The sequence below is a fragment of the Sander lucioperca genome, chromosome 2 (assembly GCF_008315115.2).
Source record: "Sander lucioperca isolate FBNREF2018 chromosome 2, SLUC_FBN_1.2, whole genome shotgun sequence".
Lineage (NCBI taxonomy): Eukaryota > Metazoa > Chordata > Actinopteri > Perciformes > Percidae > Sander > Sander lucioperca.
This window is the reverse complement of record NC_050174.1, coordinates 27,466,892-27,493,568: the sequence shown is the minus strand read 5'-3', so window position 1 is coordinate 27,493,568 and position 26,677 is coordinate 27,466,892. Positions and strand designations below refer to the sequence as shown.

The window sequence follows — 26,677 nt, the reverse complement described above, 5'->3', positions numbered from 1 at the left end:
CTTGGTAGATACCTGGCTGGGCTAACCGCTAACTTTAGATAATTGCTGACAGAAAAGTCATGTAAGCTCGGACAGTTTACATGCAAATTGCAGCAGCAGGTAAATAAACTTGTGTGATTGTCATGGAAACCGGCTTTCTCAGTAGCCTAAGTAATATCACTCCGCCGCTGCTGTAGCCTATGCTACCAACTACAGGGAACAAAGTAGAACTATTACAATGCGATGCAAGGGTAGTTTTATTTCTAACATTATTCTATCAACACAGACATTTACATCGATAGTCTGGCGTTATAATTTATTTGCCTCGGGTGTACTGTGGAGTGGATAAGACTGTTTTTAGTGGCAGGCTAGCAGATACTGTTGACTTGCGCTAGCCTAGCACCAGCTAACTCTGCAACTGGAAGGACTGTCTCCACTGATAAATAACACACTGGCTAACATGGAAATGAGGTCCTCTGTCCAAAATTCTGAACCAACCATTTATTTATTCATTCATATTTTCACACACACACCCACACACACGACAAAACACTGAAAGTCAAGATAAGATTCTATAAATAAATAGAAAATTAATGAGATGCTAGGAATTATTCATGAAGGACACAGCCTCCACTGAAAAAAACAGAAGAATAAATTAGAAAAACAGAAGCTACATTATTCTTTTTAAAAGCTTGTTGAACCTTTAAAAAAAAAAAATCTGCATAGATAGTCTTGTATTCAAAGTTTGTGTTCTAGGTGTGCAAGGTTGGTAAAATCCCTCCCCCCCCCACACACACATACAGTTCTGATATGCACACGTTCTTGATGAACAAGCCAAAAGAATACATGGCCCAAAAATACTAGTTTCAAGATTATCTATGGTCCTGTACACAGTGATTTGAGGTGATAGAGCATCTTTACTTCATAACTCTGACACTGTAGTTTCTAAGAGAAGCAAAGGGTTACATGGAAGAACATGGAGACAGTGTAATGGGGAGCTAGGCCATTTTGGCTAGCCAGCCTGTGCACAGTGGCCACTGAAAACAAAAGCAGAATTTTCAGTCTCCTCAAATCCACCATTTTGTCTTCAAGAATGAGCCAATGTAGGCAATCCAATGGAACCTTGACATAAATACGTGATGGGACCCAAACTGGATCAAGGGCCCACTGGGATGCCATTTAGATGTGACCACATAGTACATATAGTGAATGCTAATGTGCCCATGGCTACACTGATGGAACAACATCATCCGTGTAAATGTGTGCATTTGTTCACTTGTGTACTGATAGTGTCATTGACAACCCTCAACAACTTGGAACATTGTTGGGCAACAGAACGATGGATCCTATTCAAACTGCAGTCCTGTATATATTTTCTAGGCAACTATCTGGAATACGCAGGTGACTTCAGATTGGTTTAGATTCAAATTCAAGAATACCATTCTTCCCTTATTAATATAGATGAGACGATGTGGTGGGAGGATCTATCTTTTTTAGTTTCTACATCATTGAAGGGATGGATGTGCAGATACAGCATGTTACAACTTTTAAAAGGAGTGCTAGAAGTTATTCTAGACAGAATGTAGACTGACCTTTTTGAGGTTACCTCTATTTTTGTACAAGGTAGTGACATAAAGCAGCTAGGACTACGGTTAACTAGCCTGGTGCAAAATAACAGACAATATTTCAAAAATAGTTTAGCAATAATACCCCACAAATAGTATCATCAATTAGTCCAAAGTGCTGTTCAGTGTTCACCTGTTGCACACTACACACCTGTAACAGAGGAAGTAGTTGTAGAAATGGCAGCATGTAGCACCAGTGAATGTCGGGGGGGTAACTCCCCTAGCACGCTATCCTTCAGAGTCAAACATCAGTACCGCTAAACTGCTAAAGCTAACATTTCTCTGCCTATAGATTTAGTGCTTCAGGTTGTCAGAAGGTAAGACTTGCAAGTTAGCAACGTAACCTGTTATTTTTATATAACATATATAACCTGTTATTTAGCTAACAACTAGCTTTTTGGCTTTCTGTTGTAAGCTACTGTAACTTAGCACTTAGCTACATAGTTAGGACATACTGACAATATTCACTAGTAACATGGAGCAGGAGCAGCAACCAAGGACCAACACAAGAAAAGACAAAGAAAAAAAATGACATGGGTAATAAATGTCACCACCTTCAGAATGGAAATCTATAGAAGTTGAAAGAAGAACAGGAGTCTGGCTGTGCTTCACACCTGCCACTGCAACACGGGAGGGCTGAGGGCATTTCAACCAATCATTAAAGACGAGGGAACCTGAGGCTTCCAATGGGATTCAATTAGAGCCACTGTCATTCCATTCTAATCTAATCAAGGGTTCATTAACTCCAAAAGGGCCAATCAAATTAAAAACAAACATGAATAAATAAAACGTAATTGTGAAATGATATTTCATTACTTGCATAGTGACCAGGTGTATTGAAATTCATTTCCCCTACATTATAGCTGAAAATGCCTCTTATTACTTTTGATTTCATTTTCCCATTTCCACTCCCCGCCCCCTCAGCTTTTAGCCAATCACTTGACAAATCAGACTTTTGTAAAGAGAGGATGTTTGAAACAAAACTCCAATAAAACTACTTAACTACCAATAAAAGTTACTGTAAAAATAAGGATGAAATAACACTTCATGATAATTTAAAAAAAAAAAATGAAGTTTTAACAATGTTTTGTATTTTGTTACATTTTATTGGGTCATGTATATATCCTACTATTTTTAGTCATATGATTATTCATTTCATATTATTATTTAATGGCTTATTAATTTAAATAGTACTGGCTATTTTGGCATTCCAACCAATCAGGCCCAACACGTGTGATTCATTTAGTTTCTTTGCTGAAATATTTGAACAGACATAAAGTAATATGTGCAGATAAATGCCAAACTGGCACTAAAAAACAAAAGCAGTGGCAATTGGAGCTGAGGCATGGAGAAACCTTGAATAAGAAGAGAATCTACCAACAGACACATAGCGAGCCAACAGGCTCCGTGTGCAGATTTCCGTTCTGAAGGGGTACTGGCTCAGATCAAGCTCAGGAGAATCCAGATGTTTCAGAGGAAGAACAGACGGGATGTCGTTAAAACCGCCTTACCCTCCCTCGCCACTGTCAGGCGCTGCCCTGGGACTGGTTTCTAAAGTCATCACTGCATCTGAAGCACTATTGGTTAAAGTCAGCGCTACAGGTAGGGAAGCTGATCCTAAATCTGTGTCTAAAGGCAACTTCAATGTTGAGAGAGCTTGGTGGGCTAACTGTTCTCCCTCAAGGCTGCTGATCAATGACAGTGTCTAACCACTTCCTGTATGCCAGGGCGAAACGTCTCTGCTCGGGGTTCCCGCAACTGTCCAGGACACCGCTCACAAAGCTGTGCTCAGAGGGCAGGGTGGGGGGGGCTGGCAGCAGGGTGGGGGGGGCTGGCAGCAGGGAGGGGGGGCCAGGCAGCAGGACGCCTCTCTTCAGTCGCTTGCTGTCCCGCGGGTCAGGCAAGGACGCCCCGTCCACCTCCATAGCGTCACTAGCATGCCCCTGTCCATTCACACTCTCCCCCCTGCTGGCGCAGCTTTGAGCGCTGACCTCGGCCAACGTGGGGTCACTGTTGTTAAGGCGGACCGACGTGTTGCCTCCATTGCTGCTGCAGTGGTGCTCCCTCCTCCAGTGGTGCCACAGGTAGAAGACATGCCGCCTGGGAGGGGTGGAAACATACAGTACATCCAACACCTTATTATAGAAAAGTCCTGTACAATACACTATATGGCTAAAGGTATACCCATAGTTTAGTTTACATACACTTTGATTTGCATTTTTTTTTGTTATCTTGACTTTAGAAATCAATTAAGACAAAAATGAATTGTTTTGCAGTTAAAGCATCATATTTAAGAAGTTTATCATGTGTTTTGCATGAAAAATCTCTATTTGTCAAGTAACTAGTGACCATAGTTGTCAGACAATGTAGTGGAGTAACAGTAGAAATGTAGGTAGTATAAAATACTCCTTACGCCACCTTCCCACTGGCAGTTGAAATCAGCTCCGATACGGCTTCGAAACGATCGGAAGTCATTCATTTCCTGTGGAGAATCACAGACTGCATGCAAATGGATTCGAACTGGGTCCAAACGAGTGCAGTGCGAAACAAATCGTGTCAGTTGGTCATCCGGATGCGTTCAAAAAATTTAACTCTTGCAAAAGGCTACGGATGGTTCCTATTCGACAATTCCAGCGGAAGTTAGCGTTGCTATGGTACTGATAAACAAACCTGCTAATGCTAATTGGTTAGCTAGCAACAGACATCGAACTATTGACATTATACCGCTATATCACATTTAACCAACATGACATGTCAACTTCCTGGGCAACTTTTCTCCACGCAGCAGCAGCCTTTCTATTTATATCTGTATAAGACACTTATCAGTCGTTCTAGTCTCTCCGCCATTTTTGTGAGTCGCTTCCGAAGCTTTTCAACGGTGTAGTACGACGTCCGCTGGGGGCGTATTGCGTATTACGGAGCTGATTTCTTTTCTAAAATATTGCTGGTTCTGTGGTGTTGGCACTTCAAATCTGATGCCTGCGGTGCACCATAGGAGCATCAAATGAGGCGCGTCAGTTATTGCTTGCAGTGCGTTTGGGTCTCGGTAGTAATAAGCCACTGCGAAATGACAACTGTCTAGTGTTTTGTTCCCCTGTGTGGCCTTACCTGTGACTCCAGAGTGTCTCGTGACCAGGGAAGGACTGGATCAGGTCTGAGCACAGCTCCACCTCCTGGTGGAAGAGTTGAAGTAGCTGCCTGTCCTCCTCTGCTGCGGCCTCCGCCCCCGACAGCTCCCCGTTGGCCGGGCCTTGGCTGGGAGGGGGGGAGGTGCTGTCGGGGACTGGGCTGTGCCGGCGCTGGGGCGAACTGGGTGGGGTGGAAGCTGGAGTCTGGGAGAGCTCCGTGATCAGCTCCTTAAGCAGGAACTGGCGGTAGTGGAAGCCGCTGTGGTCGGACACATGCATGGACACCCAGAGGCGCATCGACGACAGCTCATCATGGAACACCTGGGAGGGAGCAGAGGACTCATAAGCAGCAAATCCAAGACATCATTTGGAGTTTGTCATGTCTTCATATTAAGCAGGATTTATGCTTCTGCGGAGGCTCCACGCAGAGCTTTCGCCGTAGCTTATGTAAGTGTCCTGAGGTTTATACTTGTACGTTGGTGTCTGCGTCGTTCTAGCGCATCTCTTTAAAAAGGTCCTATGACATGCTGCTTTTTGGATGCTCTTATATAGGCCTTAGTGGTCCCCTAATACTGTATCTGAAGTCTCTTCTAGGCCTCAGTGGTCCCCTAATACTGTATCTGAAGTCTTTTATATAGACCTTAGTGGTCCCCTAATACTGTATCTGAAGTCTTTTAGTGGTCCCCTAATACTGTATCTGAAGTCTCTTTTATATAGGCCTTAGTGGTCCCCTAATACTGTATCTGAAGTCTCTTATATAGACCTTAGTGGTCCCCTAATACTGTATCTGAAGTCTCTTATATAGACCTTAGTGGTCCCCTAATACTGTATCTGAAGTCTCTTTTATATAGGCCTTAGTGGTCCCCTAATACTGTATCTGAAGTCTCTTTTATATAGACCTTAGTGGTCCCCTAATACTGTATCTGAAGTCTCTTATATAGACCTTAGTGGTCCCCTAATACTGTATCTGAAGTCTCTTATATAGACCTTAGTGGTCCCCTAATACTGTATCTGAAGTCTCTTTTATATAGGCCTTAGTGGTCCCCTAATACTGTATCTGAAGTCTCTTTTATATAGACCTTAGTGGTCCTCTAATACTGTATCTGAAGTCTCTTTTATATAGACCTTAGTGGTCCTCTAATACTGTATCTGAAGTCTCTTTCCCGAAATTCAGCTTTGGTGCAGAACTAGAGCCACTAGAGCCAGTCCCACAATGGGCTTTCCTTAGGATGTGCCATTTCTGTGTCTGTAGCTTTTAAGGGGTGATAGAATGATTATATAGGGTATTTTACACTGTTCCTTAAGGTCTCCTAATAGGGTATGTAATATTGGTTGGGCTGAAAATTGCCCGAATGCTATTTTATTAGGCCCTTAACTACCCTGTGAATATGGCTCTATTTGGAACAAGAGCTTTTCTTCCAAATATGGTATGCTCATGAATATTTAGATGAGCTGCGCGCTGATTGGTTTGAGCGAACCCCATAGAAACACATTGGAGACTTTTTTATGCGAGAAATCAACTATATAAAGCTTAAATATGGGCCGTTTTACGAAAATTGATGGCTAATTGCAAATTTGGTAAGACGTGTCGGACTTTAGGAGCTCCACACAGTCTGACGAGAAAACGGCAACCTCCATACCCAGTGAAAGTCACCGTTTCTCGGTTACCGGACTACCAGGGCTCAGGGCTCCGCGGAGCTGGCTGGCTGGCTGCCAGCTGCCGGCATAACTAGAGTATATTTACGGTTTGAATTTCGTCACACCACTTATATATCTACCCCAAGGTCTTATAAAGCTAACAATGGTGTCCGATTTCAATTTAATGCATTTTTGTGAACATTAGCTTGGGATTTCGTTAGCTGCTACTGTCCCTTCAATCCTATGGGTAAAGATCGCGGCTAGCTGCAGGCCCTGGAGCTCCATCAGGGCCTTGGCATTTTGTAGTCCAGTAACCCAGAACCGGTGACTTTGCGCGGGTATGGAGCACCGCGGGCTTCCCTTCGTGACGGAGATCCAGCTAGCTCACAACGAGCCGGAGTCTATGAAGTAGGACACGCCGGGCGGCGAGGCAGCACCGGCTGCTGTCACGTAGCCTGCTGAGCTCCTGCTGAACTGCGACACACAGTCGGACAAAATTTGCAATTAGCCATCAATTTTCGTAAAACGGCCCATATTTGACCTCTACATAGTTGATTTCTCGCATAAAAAAGTCTCAGAAGTGAATTTAGTAATTAAATGGCGTACCTCTGGAGATCTGCATGACCTAGCTAGATTCAGAAGACTAAGCTGACCTCAGGTCAGTGGTGTAGCCTATGCAAATGTTGGGGCGTGACAAAGACTAGGAGTTGAGATGCTTACGTCAACTTTTAGCTTTGTTCAGATTCGCCCGTTTTCAGCGGCAATTTCAAAATGTGAGATTTGCAGAGGATAGGGGTATCAATGGGATTTTGAGCTTCTATATATGTCCTATTTACCCACCGAACTGTCGTTATTCAACTATGACAAGGTAAAATCGGTTTTGCATTCTATCACCCCTTTAAATGAGGGGAAGGTAATCTTGCTCCTTATGAGCTCATAAGGAGAAGATTCCAGATTGGCCCATTTGAGCTTTCATTTTCTCAAAGGCAGAGCAGGATACCCAGGGCTCGGTTTACATCTATCACCATTTCTAGCCACTGGGGGACCATAGGCAGGCTGGGGGAACTCATATTAATGTTAAAAAACCTCAAAGTGAAATTTTTATGCCATGGGACCTTTAAGAGAATAGCAGGGTCGGCATTTGTGTGTGTGTGTGTGTGTGTGTGTGTGTGTGTGTGTGTGTGTGTGTGTGTGTGTGTGTGTGTGTGTGTGTGTGTGTGTGTGTGTGTGTGTGTGTGTGAATGACATACAAATTCAGATTTCTGCACATAAAACCCATGTAGTTTATAAAATCTGATGTTTTATTCTAAAGTAAACTAACCAACGATATAACGGCCTACAAGTCCAGCTGAGATGATTAGATCATTAAACACACACACCTGGTTGGATCCTTTACACTTTCTACAAGGTTTTAATACTAACTACATTCTCCTGATACTTACAGACTTGTACTGAAGTAACATTTTCAATGCAGGACTTTAACTGTAACAGAGTATTTTTACAGTGTGGTATTAGTACTTTTACTTAAGTAAAGGATCTGAATACTTCTTTCAACACTGGTGTTGCCAGGCACACAGAATAACAATCTGAGCCTCTCAGTGACAAAAACAGCTCTTACACGTACAAAAGTAATCAACGTAAAGTATTGCTGAAGCAACTGTCCCCATGTGTAATCCTGACTACATCAGGTCAGACCAGTTACACTTACCATGAGGCAGTAACTTGGGTGGAATACCGTTTCATCTTGTACCATGTCACGATAACTGAAGGTGAAATTACTGATCTTATGCTTATGTAGTTGAAAAACTGCTCAGTAACTAAAGTATCTGCAGCTACTGTGAGCATTGTACTGTGTCCTGTTTCACAGAGCAAGGCAGATTTTTCTTTCTTATGAATGTTTTGTTTACTTATACAGTTAGGGCTGGGCAATATATGGATATTATATTGACATTGATATACTGTATGAGGCTAGATATTGTCTTACGTTTTGGATATCCCAATATCGTGATATATACACAAGTGTTGTCTTTTCCTGGTTTTAAAGACTGCATTACAGTAAAGTGATGTAATTTTATGACTGTTCTAGATGCTTTATTATTTGCCTTTACCCCCTTAGTCATTATATCAACATTATTGGTGATTATTTATCAAAACTCCAATTGTGTAAATTGTTTGTGAAAGCACCAATAGTCAATCCTACAATATCGCAGCGAAAAGCGACATCGATGTATTTGGTCAAAAATATTGTGATTTTTGATTTTCTCCATATATTTATGCTGTGAAATGTTCCCCCTTTTTGACACTTTGATGGTACTTACAAAGCCCCTAGACCTTATTTATAATGAACAAAAAAAGGAGAAAAAAAATCATGTGATCCTACCTTGACGTTGCCCTTGGCCATGTGCTGCAGCACCCAGATGCGGTGGGACCAGGCGTTGTAGTTGCTGGGATAGCGGCAGGCAGCGTCAGAGCACACCTTCATCTCTTGATGGAGCGTCCTGGCCAGATGGTCACTGAGCTGCTGGCTCCTCTCAGCATCGGCCTGCTCCGCTTCACCCCGCTGATGCTTCCAGCCTACAGCAGAGCACTGACGCAGGATCTGCTGCAGTACCCAGCGTCTGCAGGGAGACAATGCAGGGTGAGGGAACTCCATTACCTTGGAACCGATGATTGGATTCGAAACCAAATTTTCCAAATGATTCCAATAAAAATCTATTCCATTGGAATCGTAATTTGTGAAACGATTCCAAGCTGGAACCGGCTCTCGATGCCCAATCATATTTGTGAGCTGTGTTCAGTAGGGGTAGCTCACGAGACACGAGATTGGGTTCACGAGATTGAGACGAGACGAGATTTTAACACTATTTTACAGAAAACTACAATGAAGAAATAAGTAAATAATAGTCCTTTATTCAAATCGAAAGTCACAAAATGAAAACCGAGCACTGAAAGGTTTTGCCACAAACTCAGATAACTGGCTTTTCTCCTGTATAAATAACAGTTACACTGTTACTTATTCCATATGTACGGTGGAGAGAGAGTCTCTTCACTCAGAACCAAGGTTACAACATTCTAGTTGAGACCAAATGTTTTGTACTTTAATTTGTCATTGTACTGTAGACCGAGAGAAATAAAGCTTATTTTACTATTGTGTACTATACTATATTGATTACGTTCTAAAGCACTAATAAATTACCATCAAACACTCAGCAGATGATTTTTGTTAAGACAGATGCTCTTTTCTCCTCCTCTGCATTTTATTAATTGAAGTATTAAACAAGGAAGTAGGCTACTCTAGTATTGATTTATGACCATTATAGGTCGAACAGAGAACATTACTCTTTGTTTATTATCATTAAAAGTAAAGTTTGGTTTTGCTGTCCACTTCCCGACTCATTTTAATAGAGAAAGAGAGTGGTCTGCGAGAGACAGCAGCACAATGAACTACACACTGTGGACGTGTGTGTCTCGGCCAAGAGAGGGAGAGAGAGAGATGGAGGGAGAGAGAGAGAGAGAGAGAGAGAGAGAGAGAGAGAGAGAGAGAGACAGAGAGAGACAGAAAGAGAAAGACAGAGAGAGAGAGAAGAATGAGAGAGAGACAGAGAGAGAGGGAGAAGGAGAGAGACAGAAAGAGAGAGGGGGAGAAAGAGAGAGAGAGAGACGGAGAGAGAGAGACAGAAAGAGAGAGAGAGACAGAGAGAGAGACAGAAAGAGAGAGACAGAGAGAGAGAGACAGAGAGAGAGAGAGAGAGAGAGACAGAGAGAGAGACAGAAAGAGAGAGACAGAGAGAGAGAGACAGAGAGAGAGAGAGAGAGAGAGAGAGAGAGAGAGAGAGAGAGGAGGGAGAAGGAGGGAGAGTGAGCGGCGGTACTCTCCAACATTCTAACGTTGGGTTTTACAGGCAGCTTTTTTTTCTTCCGCTATCGCTCTGCAAAAGTAGAGAACGGGCGGGGGATCTTCTATGCTAATTTCAAGGCTGCTGCTCTGCACTTGTGTACTGATATCGCGAGACACTTTTTACCTTGACGAGAAATCTTGTCACATTTAATCAAGCGAGATCTTGTGGGGACGAGACCTCGTCACAACTCTAGTATTTAGAGAACAGGGTTCTCTGCAGCTGAGTCTTACCGGTGTATCCACGTCTCGGGGCTCTTGGGGAATTTGGTGAGGGCCAGCTTGCCCAGATAGAGGTCCTTCTCTGGGTTAAGAACTCCGCACTGCAGTAGCTCCTTCCTGCAACAACAATTGGCCACACATTACAAAAGACCTGCACAGCAGACTATGGCCGTCTTCCACAGGGTCAGTCCTGTATAGCATGCTTTAGCCACACTGTGGCATGTTGAGTTGTGATCATATCGGTTTCCATAGAAGCTTCACATCAGTCAGCCAATGTACCAGGCTCACTACATTTAGCTTTGAGTATTGGGTCTTCTTTTGCGTAGAGATGTTAGACAATGAACAGCTGACATTCGTAAAAACAAATGTTTCTGTATATTTCTGTACTTGTGTTGTAGATGGCTGCTGTGACTGGGTGTATCTGTACCTGACATTCCATGCAGTGGTGAAGTCCGGGTTAAGCAGCAACAGAGTGCAGGTGATATCTGCTAAAGCTGAGAGACACAAACATGAACTGTTAGCTTCTCATATTTTTGGCGGATTAAGGGACAGGAAAAAGCTTCTGTATTTTACTTGCAATTTTGAGACCAGACTAGGTTTGTAAAATAATGTAGTAGGGATGTCATGAAAACAGATACTTCGGTACCAAGGCAAAAACGTGACGGTACTCATTTTTCCACAGTACCATAGGTACTGGGGGATGCAATCCTTCCAGACCTGACGGGGACAGTTTTACGCCTAATGTTACAAGTGTTCTAGTCTGCCGCTAAATGCTGAAGAAGAACGCCGACCAGCACAGAAAAACAGAGAACAGTGCCTCATCTGTGTGCACATTGCACTAGTTTTAGCGGACTTCTATAATGTCAGTTAACTTTAACCAGCGACGGCAGAGAGAAACGGACGTAACTAAACAGTGCTACCACCACACCAAATTCTATTTTCATGTTAACACTTAAGTTTTTTTTAAATATTCAATGGTTACTTTGCACAGCCACAGAAGATGTGTCACTTTAAAAGCTTCTTCGCATGTTACTCCCATCATTTCCTGACAATCAATGTAGCTATTTTTGTGTCCAGGGCAGTGCTCACTCCACATAAAACGCTACATTACAACTCTCCAGCAACATTTATGAAGAACAATGGGGGCAAAACAGCATCACTGACCTGTTTTAACTAGGGCTGCACAATTAATCGCAAATTTATTGAAATCGCAACATATAGTAGGGCAATATCCAAATCACAGGGGGGTGCAATATTTGTTAAAGGCAAAATATGTGTCAAACCATTCTGGATGAAGTATTGTGGTGCTGCAGAGACAAATCCTATCCTATCCTACAGACTAGAGACAAAAATCGTTTGGTACAGATCCTCGCAGAAATCACACTATAAATCATTTTAATTTCTTTTCATTTTAATATTTTTCAATGAAAATGAGAATGAGAATAATGATACAAAAATTATCATTCCCTCCAATACCGTGAATCATATCGCAATATCAGTCAGAATAATCGCAATGAGATGTTTTCCTCATATCGTGCAGCAGGGCTGTTAATCTTCACTGGTCTCACGATTCAATTTGATTACGATTATCCTGTCAACAATTCAAATCGATATCACGATGCATCACCTCCTCATAATTAGAGGTCGATGGATTCATCGGTTTTGCCGATTCATCGGCACCGATAGTTGATTGGTGGAACTATCGTTATCGGCAAAAATCCATACCGATAGTTTTTCCTGGTTGCGTCCGTTGCTGGAGCGGCTGAGAAGCGAGCGCTGTCATTCATTACACAGTACGTGAGAGCTGAGAAGGGTCTGCTGGCATCATGCGTTACAGTAGCGGCCTCTAGAGGAGAAATAAAAACTATCACTGATGCCTGGTGTTGTTTATTTTCGACACGTGTTACTGCGCGCTGCACGGAGAGCACATGCTGTGCGGAGAAGGCTGACATCAGATGCACGTTTAAAGCATCGACAGCAAAAAAGGTATGTATACAGTACATTTTGTCATATCATTATAAAGTTATTAATTTGTTGAATAGATGCTGCATTAGTAGAGAAAGAACAGCACAACAGTATGTTTGTTTGCTTTCGAGACTGAGATGACGCTAACCATTAGTAGTAGGCTAACTTACCTCAAGCGGTTAAAACACTGACAAAAATAAACGCAAGTCCGACCCAAATGTCAGAATCAGAACCCTAAAGGATCGTCCACGATCCCAAACGGCACCTCCGATTCATATTTAGATCATTTAATAACAATTAAACGTAGATACTTACTGATTGCTGCAGCTAAAAGCTAACGAGTTAGCCGTCACGGGGGTGTCTCTGGTGTCTTTCTAGCCTCTACAGGTGATTTTCTATCCAGCCTGGAACTTGTGCCTTTTTTCGGGGTTGTTGAGCATTAAATCCAAACTGTTACATCCAAGATTTATCCACTTGATGTCCATAATTCATCACGTTTTCGGTCATTTCTGCCACTAACTCCGTGCTACCCATAGACAGTAGGTGCTACTGACAAGGGAATCTCCCATGATGCCTTTGTTTATGTTTTCAACCAATGGGAAGGCAGGTCCGTCACACATTACGCCTTATATGGGCATCCAAGCGAGAACAAATAGTATAGTGGGAAGATAGATCACCCCAGGTCAGAGATCGTCTGTTACCGTTCTAAACCGTTCTACAGAGAAGAATGGCGTCACTGTTTTGAGATTTGGCATAGGCCTACATTTGGGCCTTTTTTGAAGAAATGTAAATAGTTTGTCCTTTTTATATGAATTATAATGCTCATTATGTTTATTTTTGCACTGGATGACTCCAAATATGTAGGAGAACTGTTTTAGACAACACACATGCTTGTGTAGCATTGCTGTAGGTGTAATATCAATAAATATGACATTATTATTTTGATTATTGGCAAAAGCGTCTGGACTTTTTTTGAAACAATGTATGTATTTTGTCAACTGTATAAGTTATAAATACTATCGGTCGATTAATCGGTTATCGGCAAATACGGCCCAACCTAGCTATCGTATCGGTAACATCCACTATCGGTCGACCTCTACTCATAATTATTATATATATTGCTACACGTGGTTTTCATCGTCAAATTCAAGCAGTCAGATATATATTAACTCCCCTTTTTATTGTATCTGCTCTTAAGAAAGACACTTGAATGTAGCGGAGTCTGATCACAGCAGAAAACAGACAAAAGGCTAAAACAAAAAAATCAGCGGACGGAAAATCAACAAGCAGCATCAGTAGACAGTAATTGATTATGGTCTGTCACTGCATCGATGCTGCATTGTCCAGGTCCGCATCGCGATGCATCGATGCAATGATTCATTTCAATGCCCCTATCGTGCAGCCATAGTTTTAACAGAATATTCTCTGGTCCAGCTCGGCTAAAAACACAACAGCAGCGAATCCCTCGCGTGTCCTTCACTACCGAGCCTGTGTGTAACCACTAGGCTACCGACAATGTTTCAACTGATTGAGCAGTTTAGAGAACACATGCGACTGTCCTGCTGTTACAGACGTGAACTAACCACAGACAGCTGCCTTGTTCATGGACTTAGAGCGGTGCGCCGCTGCAGAATGAATATAGGGGAAACACAAAGGATATTTGGCATTATTTTTGGCATTAAAAAAGATGTTTCTGGCTGTTGGCAGGGGAAACACTGCTGTAACCTCTAGGAGTGATTTGGTTGTGGTAGATGTTGAGTGAGTTCAGTTACCTTCCCTCTCCAGCCAGTGTTTGCGCTGGCGGTAGAGCAGCAGCTTGTTGTGGACATACGGTAGCAGGAACTTGACACACCAGCTCTCAACACCCAGCTTGTTCTCTACCAACACAATGGGACTGCGGTTGTAGCGGGCCTCTGGACACGGGATCACACCAATCTCATCACTGAGGGAGCAGACACTGAGAATGAGGGTTTCAACTTGTTTTGTATGGACATGAAAGAATTGTTCTGGCAACGAAACGTGTTACTTCCTTTGGGGTATCAAGCCACATGCTCAGGAATATCCTGACAATTTATGAAAGACCTTTTTTCTCAGAAGCCAAGACACAGGGCCATTTATTTCCTTAGCCATTTCAACTGGCTCTGTACTCCAGGCTATTTCTGTACTTGTTCAGGGTAACATCAATCGCACAGCTCTGGTCTTTTTATTGTTTGTTTTGGACTTGTGGGTTTTGTGCTTAAAAAAGGTCCTTACACACCGGGAGCGAAGCAAATAAACACGAAACTGCCAAAATATTAGCCTGTAGGCCTAAATGTTTTGCATCAAAACTATTCATACAGGCAGCGATGAGAATTTGCGACAGTTCAATAAAAAGGTTTGAATATTCGCACCAGCTCATCTACCACAGCCGGTTTGGATGTCGGTGAGACAGTTTGAGGTCCTTCTGTGGACTCTGCTGAAGCAAGAGAGAGAAAGTGATGGGAGATGCAATGTGCGCAGAAGAGAGAGAGTGACTCGAGCAGAGGAGAGAGTTCAATTTTATTCAAGTCAATATACAGCAGCTAAAGTCTGCAGTTTGAGCACAAATAAATGCTGCGCTGACCATCAGCCACTTTTTGATCTTGGCGCTACTGGATGAACGTCTTCCCACTGTTGCACAGACAGATCGTGAATATTGAACATATTTAATAGATTTGAAATCGGTGCGGCTAGGATAAACGTGGGATGTAAAAAACACTTGTTAACATACCTCACATCACAGAAACATTTGACAAGATAATCTTTACAACCATCATTGTTGGGAGGGGGAAATCAGGCCCAAAATTGGCTTGATTCTTGGGTAGTGTGTACCCCGCATTAAGAGGTTATGAATACCACAAGAGGGGGTGTCCAGGGTTCAAAATGAACTTTTTCATCCACCAGCCATATGGCTAGTGAATGTTCAAATTTTACCAGCCACTCAATAGATTACCATTGTTTTTTGGCTGGTGAGTGAAGCAAATCTACCAGCCACTTAAATATTTTAAAATGGTGCTAATTTTGAACCCGGGGGATGTCCATGTGAAATCTTATCGTGAACATGATTAACACAACCCCATTTAAACGCATAAATAATCAAAACATAACACGGCCTGTTGTGAGCTATTGCTTAAATATACACCCAGTTACCAGTTTATTAGGTCCACATAGCTCAATTTAACCTTTAGCCCTCAAGAACTCTACCTTCACGTTCTAAATGAAGTTTAAGTGTAAGATTTTTCAACATTTTAAGAAAGGAATTTTAAACTTAAAAACTGGTTTAGGAAGACGGTCTATAATCCCCTTCAAAGCTTCCCATTTGTTTGTGAAGACAATTTACCATTTCATCCACTCTTCAGTGTTATCATGTAATATTTTCACAGTGCAAAGTTGCAATTGTTTGTTTACATTCTACGTAATATGTAACGTTAAGCATTGGCAGACTAAATTCAGCTTTTATTTCACGCTACACTAATTAGAGAATATAGTAATTATGTATATTGTTACAGTATATTGATGATGAGAGCCTTTGACACCAGCTTAAAGTGCTGCTTCATTTATTTGCATTATGAATAGATCAGAAGCTAATATTAACGTTAGCTCGTGAAAGCATAGCATTTGCTAACCCTGACAGCCTGGCGTTGCTAAAGAGACTGAAGCAGTCCGTTTACACAGAAGCACGGGAAGCAATTTCAAATAAGACACTTTTTAAATACTAAATGAATTAATCGTACCATGAGCTAACGTTGCTGGCCCGTGAAGAATGTGGAGCAGCTTTGACAGCCGCCTTACGTCAAAGGGCGAGCTAGAACTGTTAACTCGAAATAACCGTTTATTCTATCTTGTTATTGAACACGGAAAGTGTTCCCAACGCCTTTCATCTAGCTAGCTATTAGAAAACAAACAAACAGCTAACTTTGCCTGCTCTGCTCTGATTCCAGGTAATAGTCCAAGCCCACACAGTTGAGAGGCTGGTTCAAGCTGTTGTGTGTCTTGGTATCTCCTGGAATAGACCGAGCCGCTCCAGTCTGCCTGCTATGTTCACAGTCAACTATACTTACATGTTGGGGTTTCTCTTGAAGGCGTTAGTGATGTCTTTAACAACTCTCTGGACCAATACGTCCACCTCCTCCTCCGACTCCGCCATCTTTATGGCACCTAATGACGCGTCTATGTGACGCGTTACATGACCAAAAAGTTTACTACGGAAGCCCATGACAACCATACACCATAGACTTGCAATAGCTGCACTATTTTTATGTACGGTTGTCCTTCCTGCGATGTAATATTTATGTACAATAAAATATAGCATACCCTTGATTGGTTTGACAATTGATTGTCCATTTGTTCAGTAATAGGAATCAATTTAAATGCTTTACATGACATGATATTATTATAGGCTAATATTTTTTTGCATGTCATTTAGTAGGCTAATATGCCATTTGGGGCATTCTGTGACGGCTGTATGTTGTTTGCTATTTACACACTTCCCTATCCCCATTCCCTCCCTTTTTCACCAATGATCCTGCAGTTAGAACATGCTGTAGTCTTATAATATGACGGCCTCCTTGGAGCCCTCTTGCTCTGTCAGAATTCAGCAGTGGGACCCCTTTTGACTCCCCGGCTGCTCCCACTCCGTGTCTCTACTACCCATGAAGTTGAGTACTCACCATTATAGTTGTAGTAATATCTGGGAGGGCACTGGTGCAATATCTTTAATTTTATACGGCATTGTGCAATCGTGCATTTGGGCATTGTGCAATACATAAGTTATTGATCACAGCATGATTTAATAGAAAATGTGCAATCTGGTTAGACTTAAGTGCAATATGAGGGGGAGGATGTGCAGTGGGCTCTCTTTCTTCTGTGAGTGTGGGGGAAGGTAGGGGGGGTCTTGTGTGAGGTTTATAAGATGTTTATTGAACGCATTTGGATGAGATAATGTATGCTTATGTTTTATGCATGTTTACTGAATGTTTATGGTGTTTTAATGTGCGATGCATCGCCATTTTTGTTCTCTCGACTGCCCAAGATGAATTCTATCTATAGGAGACAATGAAGGCGTATCTGATCTCATGTTATAACAAAGTGCTGGTCAGATCTCTTTTAGAGCAGAGAAATGGACCTCACTAGCACTCAATGTAATGTTAAACATCTTTGTAGCAGTAGTTGTGATTACTAACTGTCAATGTTATTTTAAGCTGTAAGTGTTGGCATTCATTTGTTTTCTATTTTTCTGTGTTCCCATTCTGGAAAACATGTATAAAGCACACAACAGAGCTGCCAGAAGGGGGAGATATGTAGACCTAAACCATAAAGGGTTCATTTTGCAGTAGGAGAAGCTTGGCAAAAACCAATGCAGTATTTATAAAGCCCATCTACAAAATTATCCAGTGCATCTTTTGTCCCACCTAATGCAATCTTTTGTGAAATGTTTTTTTTTTATTCTAAATCCTGCTTTGTGATGTTTTCTGATCCCAAAAATCTCCAATTGAATAACTGAAGATAAGATTACAACACAGACAACTCTCTGATGTGATCTACATTTTTTATTTTTTATTCAAAGTCTTGAAACATGTTTAGGAAATGGAACAGCTTGACTGTCTCTCATTGCCTCCCCCACCTGACACTCAGAAAAAGCCTGCAACTTCACTTTCAAACAATCTTACATAAGAGATGAAGAGCATCTGTGGAAAGAGTGTGTTATCCTGATGTGGGGGAACCACTGTGGGGGAGTCAACTATTTACTGGCCAGGAACTGTTAAAGCTATTGATTCAACCTGCTTCCTTCTAATATTGTAAGCAATGAAAAGCAGTAAAACAAAGTGTTAATGCTTCATAATTAAAAAACAGAATACACACAGGTCCTTGAAAAGTCGTATTTATCTAACTCCATATTTAGTTCCCTTTTTTTTGGATCTGGGTGTTTTTTTCCCAGTCTCCCCTCTTGTCCCTCTCTTGATGAATGGTGTCCTTGTCTCCTGTCCCTCTGTGTGAATCATGTGCTAGTGTTTTACCACTTGTGTGTCTTCCCCAGGTGTCTGTGGTGGAGAGGAGCTTGTGTGGTCATTGTCATCTCAATTTATGTTGTAATTACACTGTGTTTGTCTGTTCTTTTTTGTATATATATATATATATATATATATATATATATATATATATATATATATATACACCCTATGGCACAGTGATACTCAAAGCAAATACACACACAAAAACGGATGCATACAGTATATATATATATATATATATATATATATATATATATATATATATACACACACACACACACACACACACACACACACACACACACACACACACACACACACACACACACATACTGATACATAAACATATACTGTACATGCCATACACACATACATACCTGCACATGCCTGTAAAAAATAAGTCAAGAAAAAGAAATACTGTATATGATAAATGTTGGTCTTTTCTGTACACACAACATCTCTTGCATGTCTCTCTGTCCTGGAAGACGGATCCCTCCTCTGTTGCTCTTCCTGAGGTTTCGTTTAAATGAGGTTTTTGGGAAGTTTTTCCAAATCAGATTCAAGGGTCTAAAGACAAAGGGTGCCAGTTGCTGTACAGATTGTAAAGCCCTAAGAGGCCTTCATAAATAGAATTGACTTTTGATCCTTTTGAAGAAGAAATATAAAAATGTACTGGCATTGAAAATTAGAGCAACAGTTAAACCTTTGGGGGAATCCGATTATTTGCTTCCCCTTCCAACAGCCAGACTCTGGAGGACTCTTCATTTAGCTGGAACTACAGCTGTGTTTTGTTTGGGTTTGTTTCATTTTAGAAAGTAGTCCAACCCAAATGGCCACACTGTAAAAAATAAAAAACTGCAAAAAATAACGGAATATAATCTAGTATAATACAGTCGTTTTCCCTAAATGAAATACAGTTTGTAGCTTTAATTTTACATGGAATATGTAATGAAGGATATTTACAACAGTTTGCCTATAAATATGGTCAAACACTGCTATAATACAAATAATTAGGTTTAAAATTAAGATGAGTACTGTTGTTATTTGGTTTTATTATATAGTTTATTGTAAAAATCTTAATAAATTACATTAATACAAATATTTAATGTAAGAAAATGATAAATCACAATGATATAATTACATCATTTTCATTTGCAATCATATCAAGTATGAGTTTTCACATCAATAAAATTGTGTATATTTAATAGATCTTAAATGTTAAAAAAACATATACCCACCTGGATTTACCTTGTCCAAACACAACAATAAACTGTTATTTATTGTTTGATCATATCAAGTGTATTATGAGATAGGCTATGCTACAGTAAGAACAATAAGCAGTTACACAATGAACAAACTCATTATTAGCTCCACACAACTCTCTCTGGATTTCTCAGTATGGAAAATTGTGAGTGAAGATAATGGCCTCTTCTGAAGAGTCCATCATGTTTTTTAATCCTCCGTGTCCTCCTTGGCTACTAGCAACTGTGTGGAGGAGGGGTGGGGGTGGTGCGCAATCACGTAGCCTTGTATCATGTGGACGCGCCGACAGTTTTGTTATCATTACTTAGAATTCCTCATGGGGGAGACAGAAACTACGCACTATAGGTTTAAAAGTAAAGAATAAAACAGTGTAAATTGTATAAAGCCTATGTGGAATGGTAGTGGCCCCGCACACTAAGAGCCCTAACCAAGCGAGACGAACAAAGATAGCCACCCATTGACTCATGTTAAAGGGTCGTATTATAGACTTTGCATATGATACAAATTATAAATACTTTGACATTACTGACTGTTTTACGAGTACCAGTTTTGACTTTTTTAAATGTGATTCACATAGCTTTTAAAAGCATGTGAATTGATACATAATACTGAGTAGTTATCAAAGAGTTCCTCATTACTTCACCATTATCGTTACAATTAGTTCCTTAATAAAAAAATCAGCGACAGCAGGATTGTTAACAAGTGTTTTATTCACCACATTCAGACCACACATCAATATTTACATCCATGGAGTTAGTTAGTGAGTTTGTTATTCCTTCCTCATTTATTCCCTGGTAACAACTCAAATTGTGTGGTCCCTATTGTAAAGTGTTACAGATGAAGTTGTGTGGGTTGCATGTTTGCTAGGTGTGTGAATCTTCACTGGTGTCACGATTTGATTTGATCCCGATTATCCTGTCAACAATTCAAATCAATTCGATATCACGATGCATCCTGATGCGTCCCCTCTTCAATATTATTGTATATAGCTACACATGGTTTTCATCAACAAATTAAAGCAGTCAGATATATATGAACTCCCCTTTTTATTGCATCTGCCCCTAAAAGTACACACACAGCAGACAACAGACAAAAGGCTAAAACAAAAAAATCAGTGGACGGAAAATCAACAAGTAACATCAGTAGGCAATAATCGATTATGGTCTTTTAACTGCATCATTGCAGAGTCGTCTAGGTCCGCATCACAATGCATGGATGCAATGATTAATTTAAACACCCCTAATGTTTGCACAAAGTGAAATAATGCAGCTACAAAGTATCTAAGTTCAAGCCTGTTGCAGACTCTGCCATGCAAAAACATTAGGAGTTTCCTCACATATCTCAGGTGCAGCTCCTGGTTTCTAATAGAAAGACAACTTATGAGTATCTAGTTATACTGTATGTTTCCCTGGCTCACACTCAGATGCCTGTATGGTATTGACTGCAGGCTCATTGGTCCTCAGCATGACAAAGATCTAATTCCTGTTTAATTCATTACATTCGTCACACTTTGGTGGGACAGAAACAGACCCCTCTTGAGGTTGATCTTATAGGAGGACAATGCATTTTTCATATGAAAAAGACATACAGAAATGCTGGTATGATCCTTTGAGACCCTGATGATTGGTGAGCACAAAAATCACTCTTATTACACGTGAGTTCATTCCAGTCCAGTGTCTATGTGTTGGGATTGGAGCAGTGCTGATAGACTGTCTTTTCCCTTTCTCTGTTCTATCATTATCATTGCAAAGAAAAAAAGCAACACATATCTTGCTCAGTAAGCAGAAGCAGACTTGTAGTATTATGTATTGGGATGTGATGTTATTAACATAACCATATCCAGATGTGTAATAAGTTTCCACATTTGCAACTGTTGAGTTTTGAGCTCCTGCAGGGCCCACATTTATTTCACATCAGATTCTTCATCCCCTGGAAAAACCACTCTCATTTTGAAACAGGAAATAGAGGAATATGGTGGGATGGAGTGGAGGGTGAGCCCACATGAACACAGTTCATCCCTGGTGCTTTGAGGCTGCTGCTGTTTTGTAGTATTGGTGGTTGTGATATTATATTGAACCTTCATTTTTATTTAGCACTATAGCACTGTGTGTCACAATGAGTACATTTACATGCACACTAATATTCCACTATTATTTCGAATATGACAATTTTCCGAATTTGATTCAGGTCATGTAAACAGCATATTTCCTTTGGATATTCCGAATAAGCCCTTTTCCGAATGCAGCATTTTCCGATTAAGAAGTGGGAAATGCCGGTATTATTCAGGTTTTAGAAGCATTCTTTGGACATGTATACTGCGCATTCAGAATATGCGTCTCAATCAGGGTTTTTACCGCCTGTTTACGGCTTATAGTAAGCTCTGTGTGTTCCTATGGTTGTTGGACACTAACCAACCAACTGTCAGTTCAAGTTAGTCCGGCTGTGGTAGAGATGCTCGGCCAATAGAAAAGAAAGAGAAACACGCCCCTGCTTTCAGCCATTTCCACTTTCCCCTTCAGGGTTATTCTTTACTTGTCCATCAGATGCCCTCAGACTTTTCTCCTTTCATTTCAGATCCTGCCAGCTGCCCCGCCCATCTCCTCACCTGCTCAACTCAAAACGTATCTGTTTGCCTTAACTTTCCAATGATTGCTTAATCTTTGATTGGCTGGTCTGTCTTAATGTATCATTTAGGCCTGTAGTATATCATGCAGATGAGAAACATGTTAACTTTCTGAAAGCCACTGCACCTAAATACCCCTCTGCTGTTTGTGCCCCACCAGCACAGCCGTGTGCCTCTGTGCTTCTCTGTGCTGGACCTTCGGCCACCAGGGACCTCTCTGTTTCACAGGTTTAAAGGGTGATTTAATTCAATTCAATTCAATTTTATTTATAGTATCAAATCATAACAATAGTTATCTCGAGACACTTAATTTACATTTACAGACTTTGGAATTGTTTCTGAACATCCTGTTACAAGCTCAACATCTTTTATTTGAGCACATATGTCTGATTATCTGTGCTTCCTGTAGTCCCTCAGCCCACCATGCAACATGCAACAGAGTGGGTGTCATTAACTTGTTTGGACATGCAAATTTATTCAGCCTTTGGTAAGTATTTTATTAGCCTACTCTGATGTGAGTTCAAACACATGTTGAAGGTGGTTGAGGGGGAACTCCACGAAGGCCCTGACTCATCAGTGGGACAGTAGCGCAGCAGAAGTAGGCGGAGAGTAGTGATGGGGATTGTCTCTTTTTTTGGTCGAGGAGGCAATTCAAGTGCTATGGGACGTACCCACAGACTCAGACCAAAGCGTCTCCCATCGTTCACTTAAAGGAGCCAACTCATAAGGCCGAGTCGTTGTTGACCGACACATCCCTACCGACCCCGGGACATCCATTCATCCATCCACCCACACACACACTGTATCTCTCCTGCTGACATTACAACATGTGAAAGACTCTTCGCTGTTGGCCTGTAGTTCTTTGAGGGATTTACCGGGAGCAGATCAGAAACTACAGAGTCTCTGCACCGCGGACACGATGAGCAGCGGCCGCCTCTCTCTGCACGGTAGCTAAACCACACTCGTTTGGGAAAGGGAAGAATGCACACAGTTGCTGCAGAATTCCTCTAACGTTGTTCTTGTTTTTGCATTCAAACCGTGAAGTTTAACTCTATTCTTTTCTCCCCTCGCAGTGCTGCTCCTGTGCGGACTCCTCCGGGCGCAGCAGCAGCTGCTGCCCGGATCCTGCAACTTCGAGCTGGGCACCTGTGGCTACACGTCCGACCCGGAGTACGGCAGCTGGAGCATGAATGAAGAAGGTACTGTGTCATCATGAGCTCTGCTTACTGACAGAAATAAATATGCTTGGAATACTTCACTGTCACTCCCAAGTTTGTAACTTTGGTTTGAGAAGTGTGTGTGTGTGTGTGTGTGTGTGTGTGTGTGTGTGTGTGTGTGTGTCCAGGGGGTCTGGGGGTCCTCGCCAATTTTTTTCTTTTCCTGCATTTCTCCATACATTTGGAGACCAAGATGATACAAAATCCAGGAAATAATTAGGTTGATCATAATGATAAATTCTTCCAGAAAGAATAGTACTAAACTACATATAAGAAAAATATTTCTTACTTTCTTTATTGTTTAAAATAGGGCCAGTAAATCTAATACCTTTTTCTAAAACAGCTCACAAGTGTCTACAAAACACACAGTGTGTGTGTGTGTGTGTGTGTGTGTGTGTGTGTGTGCATGCACTCCTATACTCACACACACACACACACACACACACACACACACACACACACACACATGCACGCACGCACGCACGCACACTCTCACACACACACACACACACACACACACACACACACATTGCTGGCTTGCGCAATATACACATCACATAGACACTCAGATATTTTTTGTGTTAGTTGAAAGAGAATATGAGTAGTCATTCTTTTTAGTGGTGCCTTTTATATTGAATTCCATGTTCAATTTGTTCAATAGAAGAATGTTGGAAATTATTTCCTTTCCTTTCATTAGTTTTAAACTCAACAAGCGATTTGTTGTATTTAGTAGAACATGAAAAGCAGAAATGCAGAACTGAGTACACTTTAATATCTGTTTATTTATCACAGGCAATATCGTTATTGCGATATGTAACAACGTTATTGCATAGCGCATATTTTCCTCGTATGATGTAGCCCTACTCCATAGCACTAGTGGTCTAAAACTCTGCATGGCACCTTTTGAAAGTGACAACTTTCAGTTTGTGTTGATTCTAGCGATTGTTTTTACCACACCTGCTGTCGTAAAGATCTAGGAGTTAGCGAACGGGGAGGTCATGTAGTCACGATGAATGTTTTGCTCAGACAGAAAATTATTTATTTACAATAAGAGAATAAGTTACAGATGCATCGTTGCATTAAGTTAAGTTTATTAGTTTATTTGTCAGGGACCATGCACAGTTAAAGCCCTGTACCAGAGTTAGCTATACAGCTAATTTACATCTGTGGTCCCTGGGCAAGGGAGATAAAAGGACAATATAGACAATATAGACAATACTATCAATACAAAATATACATTCCATAATTGTTTCACCTTCAGCCAAGTCTTTCAGGACATTTTAAAACTGCTGAGACTTGTACAATCTCTAATGGGAAGTGGAATTAAGTTCTACTTTTCTACTGCTGTAAATGAAAAAGCTGATTGACCAAATGTAGTCTTCCTAAATTGAGTGTAACAGTCACCTCTTACAGAAGCCCTGGAGACCCTTACATTATCTCTGCAAAATGACACACATTGCTTGAGTGGGGGTGGTGCAAGATCATGGGTCAATTCATATATCAGGCACATGTCTGCAAAACAGAGAAAACGGTCAAAAGTTAATAGGTTGTGTTTATTTATGATGGTGCAGTGATGGTAGTTTCTTGTTTTTTTGTCAAGAACTTTCACAGCTTGTTGTAAAGGGTACATAAGGGGTTTAGTGTAATCCCACCTGCCTGGGACCAGCTTGTAGAACAGTAAGATAAATGTGAGAAGATCATTGAATGCAAAAACAGTTTAGTAGTTGCTATTGGTAACTGGTGTTTTATATGTCTAAAATTTTACGTGTTTTTTAAAACTTAAGTTAGAATCAATAATTATGCCATATACTTGAAATGATCAACAATATGTGTCACCTCTCCATAATACAGATATCAGGCTGATGTTGTGTAACATTCCTCTTCATAGAGAAAAACATTTTATCCCAATGTCTCGCCTGATGACAGTAAAGGATAATAATTATAGATAGAGAAATACATGCCCACTGTTTTGCTTACATTAAGAGTAAGACAACTGAGTGTTGCATACTTAGCCTGGATGTATCGTGAGCTAAACCAGGTATCACTGTCACTGTGTCACGAGCCAATGCATTAAGAGATTGTTGTAGCAACCAACATAGTAATAAATATAGTGCATTATATGAAACCTGTAGATGTTTTACATTATCACAGGGGGACAAGGGAAAAGAAACTAGTAGGCCAACACAAACACACACTTAAAGTGCCCATATTATGAAAAAAATCACTTTTTCTGGGTTTGGGGTGTTATGTTGTGTCTGGTGCTTCCACACACATACAAACTGCACTAGCATGCTAGCTCGTTCTTAATGGCAAAACACTGCTACAACACACACAAATTCACCCTAATCTATAAAATAAATTGTATAGAACTACTTCCATGTCCCTGTTCTGCAGGTATTCCACGCAAAGTTGGAAGTGTGCCCTCGTTTAGAAGAAGTCTCCCGGCTAATCCTGCCTTGTACTACTGAAGTTGGAGAAACAGCTAGCTAGCTCATGTAGTCCTTACTTAGCTACTGAGCATGTGATCTTACCTAGCTACTGAGCATGTGATCTTACCTAGCTACTGATCATGTGATCTTACCTAGCTACTGAGCATGTGCGACTGCCAACAAAGATGTTACAGCAGTGAGAGGTCTCACTCTGTAGCTAAAACAGAGACCTGAACACAGGGTGAAAAGAGGAGCTGCAGCAATGTGCAGTACAACAAAAATATGGTGTTTTTTGAAAATTAAACCATGTAAACCTATTCTGATATAACCTCTAAATACAATTATGAACCTGAAAATGAGCATAATATGGCCACTTTAAAGGAATAAAACGTATAATTTAATGGCTACTAACTACAACCACATTGGCATTGTAAAGTGATTTTATGAATGAAATGACATATTACATACCTGAGGGCCAACCTCCATCTGTTGAAAGCCCGACTGAGATTGACCCGTTGTCTTTTCCTTTTCGTGTGTGTGTGTGTGTGTGTGTGTGTGTGTGCGTGTGCGTGTTTCAGTCTGGTAACAAAACATTATCAGGGTTTTCCCTGTCATGAAACACACAGTGCCATCACGTCACGGCTATTACTGGACTCTCATATAG

The 26,677-nt window shown here is 41.0% G+C and overlaps 2 protein-coding genes across 4 annotated transcripts in view; one reads left to right on the top strand and one right to left on the bottom strand.

The window, feature by feature from the left end:
- Positions 1-1,468: 1,468 nt before the first annotated feature.
- ptar1 (protein prenyltransferase alpha subunit repeat containing 1) lies at positions 1,469-16,665 on the bottom strand. 3 transcript variants are annotated; one of them, XM_035998993.1, is made up of 8 exons: positions 16,532-16,665; positions 14,225-14,394; positions 10,915-10,981; positions 10,500-10,604; positions 8,751-8,988; positions 4,713-5,053; positions 3,469-3,704; positions 1,469-3,426 (listed from the first exon to the last, which is right to left on the bottom strand). In XM_035998993.1, exons 1-8 carry the CDS (start codon positions 16,615-16,617, stop codon positions 3,284-3,286), a joined length of 1,386 nt encoding a protein of 461 aa, XP_035854886.1. In that variant the 5' UTR covers positions 16,618-16,665; the 3' UTR covers positions 1,469-3,283. The 3 variants fall into 3 exon arrangements, with proteins under 3 accessions (XP_035854886.1, XP_035854884.1, XP_035854887.1); XM_035998991.1 differs by having other exon boundaries at positions 1,469-3,704; XM_035998994.1 differs by lacking the exon at positions 16,532-16,665 and adding an exon at positions 14,843-15,209 and having other exon boundaries at positions 1,469-3,704.
- A 6,437-nt stretch (positions 16,666-23,102) lies between these two features.
- mamdc2a (MAM domain containing 2a) overlaps positions 23,103-26,677 on the top strand; it is a 40,277-nt gene continuing 36,702 nt past the window's right edge. The window contains exons 1-2 of the mRNA XM_031300460.2: positions 23,103-23,314; positions 23,441-23,566. Of these exons, the coding sequence (XP_031156320.2) occupies positions 23,287-23,314; positions 23,441-23,566 (154 nt within the window). The 5' untranslated portion in view covers positions 23,103-23,286. The remainder of the gene's footprint in view (positions 23,315-23,440; positions 23,567-26,677) is intronic.